General features: G+C 47.7%; 1 protein-coding gene across 1 annotated transcript in view; it reads left to right on the top strand.

Annotated features, from left to right (window-relative positions):
• Positions 1 to 157: 157 nt before the first annotated feature.
• The window catches only part of BRF2 (BRF2 RNA polymerase III transcription initiation factor subunit), a 4556-nt gene continuing 1677 nt past the window's right edge, over positions 158 to 3036 (top strand). The window contains exons 1-3 of the mRNA XM_031064492.1: positions 158 to 462; positions 1390 to 1711; positions 2957 to 3035. Of these exons, the coding sequence (XP_030920352.1) occupies positions 162 to 462; positions 1390 to 1711; positions 2957 to 3035 (702 nt within the window). The 5' untranslated portion in view covers positions 158 to 161. The remainder of the gene's footprint in view (positions 463 to 1389; positions 1712 to 2956; position 3036) is intronic.

Raw genomic sequence — 3036 nt, 5'->3', positions numbered from 1 at the left:
AAGAGATGATTATGAAAATCTCATTGAAATCTCAAATTTAAACTGAATTAAAACGAGATGATTATTAAAATCTCATTGAAATCTCAAATTTAAACTGAATTAAAACGAGATGATTATGAAAATCTCATTGAAATCTCAAATTTAAACTGAATTAAGAAGAGATGATGATTAAGATCTCACTGAAATCTCTCAGAACAGCTGTACTTGCAGCGGAGCAGCCCCGAGGCTGGTGCTGGCTGTGTCTGGAGGGAATCCCCAGCTCAGGGCAGATCCCAGAGCTCATTTTACCTTCTCTCAGACAGACAGGTGTGATTGCTGCAGGCCGGTTCTGGGGGCCCCTGCTGGCCCCAGCCCCAGGTGTGTGTGTCCCTGCAGGACTGACAGACCCTCCCTGTGTTCCAGAGGTCGCCTATTCCCAGAGCACCGGCCAGAAGGAGCAGCTGAGCCGCTGCCTGCAGCGAGGTAAGAGCAGCTCCCCATCCTCCAGTTTGTTTCACCTCATTTTGATGGTGAAAAAAAGCCAAAAAAACCCTGGAATTGAGCCAGGGGAGGGCCCTGGGTGCCTGCCAGCCCTGAGGGGCTGGGAGGGGTTTAGTGTGAGCAGAGCTGGGTGAGTACTGCTTGGTTTTGTCATTTTGTGTTGATTCAGTTGATCCTGCAGAGAAGCTTCCTTAATGAAAGAAAAGCTTTCATATAAAAAAAGCTTTAATGTAAAAAAAAAAATAAAAAGCTTTAATAAGAAAATAAAAGCTTTAATATAAAAAAAGCTTTAATACAAAAAAAGGTTAAAAAAAAAAGTTTAAAAAAAAGAAGTTTTCATATAAAAAAACAGGGTATTGTGGAGACCCTGGGGAGGCATTCTCTAGTTTTGGGAGACACAAGAAGCTTCCCTCAAAAAGCTGTTAGAGCCCATTGGCTCTTTCCCCTGTTCCTATGTCTGTTCCTGTGTTCCTGAGCCACTCCTTCCCTATTCCCTGATCAGCCCTCACCTGTGTGAGAGCAGGGACAGCCCCCAGGCCCCTGTAGGGAGAAAGGAACTGGGTGCTTTCTGTGTGTGTGGGTGCTTTCTCTGTCTCTGGGTGTTTTCTCTGTGTGTGTGTGGGTGCTTTCTTGTGTGTGGATGCATTTTCTGTGCTTTTTCTATGTGTGTGGATGCTTTTTCTGTCTCTGTGTGTGTGTGTGGGTGCTTTCTCTGTGTGTGGGTGCCTCCTCTGTGCTTCCTCTGTGTGTGGTTGCTGGGGCCTGAACACCTCACCACACAGCTGAATAAAACATCTGTGGATATTATGCAAAAGTCCTTTTTGCTTCCTTACCCCGGACTATGCCAGCAGCAACTCAGGCTGCTCCAAACGGTTCTGAGCAGAAATTGAAATTCCTTTTTCCCCGCAGGGATCCGGCGGGTCCAGGACCTCTGCAAGGTGCTCAAGCTGCCAGCAGCCTTTGAGGAAACGGCTGTGTCCTACTTCCAGAGGGCTCTGGAGCTCCCTGCCTTCCACCTGGTCAGCCTGGAGAAGAAGGAGCTGCTGGGGGGGTGCTGTGTGCTGGTGACGTGCCGGCAGCGCCGCTGGCCGCTGACCATGGGCACCGTGAGCTCCCTGCTCTATGCCAAGCAGGAGCTCTTTGCCAGCGTCTTCCTGAGCCTGCAGAGGGAGCTGGGGCTCTCTGTGCCCGCCCTGAGCCTGGCAGACCTGGTGACAACACACCTGAGCAGGTGATGGGGCAGCCTTTGTTGGTCCTGGCTGGGTGGAGGGGCTGGGCTGGCTTTTGTCCCTCCCTTGTCACACCTGGGCTGTGGTTCCCATGCTGCTCCATTCTCCTCAGAGATGTGCTCAGGGAGGCACTGTGGATCAGGGGATCCCAAATCTCTGAGGCTGGAAAAGATCTCTGAGGCCATCAAGTCCAACCCGTGCCCGATGCCCGAATTGTCAGCCAGCCCAGAGCACTGAGCGCCACCCCCAGGGATGGCAGCAATTCCAGTGCCTGGGAACCCTTTCCATAAAGAAACTCCTCCTGGCAGCAATTCCAGTGCCTGGAACCCTTTCCATAAAGAAACTCCTCCTGGCAGCAATTCCAGTGCCTGGGAACCCTTTCCATAAAGAAACTCCTCCTGGTGTCCTCGAGCAGCAGCTGTGGCAGGAGCAGAGTGTGTCTTGTATTTGTGGGGTTCCCAGATGAAGTGAGGAATGATGACTCCATGTTCTTAGAAGGCTAATTTATTATTTTATATCTATATTATATTAAAGAATGCTATAATTAACTATACTAAACTATACTAAAGAATACAGAAAGGATACAGACAGAAGGCTAAAAGATAATAATGAAAACTCCTGACTCTTTCCTCAGAGTCCAACACAGCTTGGCCATCATTGGCCAATAAGTCAAAACAATTCACATGAAACCAATGAAACAATCACTTACCACATTCCAAAGCAGCAAAACACAGGAGAAGCAAATCAGATAATATTGTTTTTATTTTTCTCTGAGGCTTCTCAGCTTCCCAGGAGAGAAATCCTGGCAAAGGGATTTGTGGTGGTGTTCACAGGGGTCCCAGGATGAGGGAAGAGATGAGAATCTTGACTCCATGTTTCAGAAGGCTGATTGATTATTTTATGATATATATTATAGTAAAAGAAAATTATATATTAAAACTATACTAAAATAATAGAAGAAAGGATTTCATCAGAAGGTTGGAAAGGAAAGAATGATAATAAAATCTTGTGACTCTCAGAGAGTCTGAGCCAGCGGACTGTGATTGGCTATTAATTAGAAACAACCAATCAAAGATGCACCTGTTGCTTTTCAGAGCAGCAGATAATTATTGTTTTTCTTTTCCTCTGAAGCTTCTCAGCCTCCCAGGAGAAATTTTTCCAGCTTCCCAGGGATTTTTCCATAAAGTGTGATAGTGACAGATGTTTGTCCCCGAGGCTCCCCCTGACCGTGGCTCTTTCCCCCACAGCTTCCGGCTGGTCCAGCCCTCTGCCAACATCCCTGCGCCCTTCCTGGAGGACAAGGAGCAGCTGGTGGGCCGGACCATGG

The sequence above is a fragment of the Geospiza fortis genome, unplaced genomic scaffold (genome assembly GCF_000277835.1).
Source record: "Geospiza fortis unplaced genomic scaffold, GeoFor_1.0 scaffold371, whole genome shotgun sequence".
In the NCBI taxonomy this organism is placed as follows: domain Eukaryota; kingdom Metazoa; phylum Chordata; class Aves; order Passeriformes; family Thraupidae; genus Geospiza; species Geospiza fortis.
Note: the sequence above shows the minus strand (reverse complement) of the source record. Positions and strands in the feature narration are given on the sequence as shown.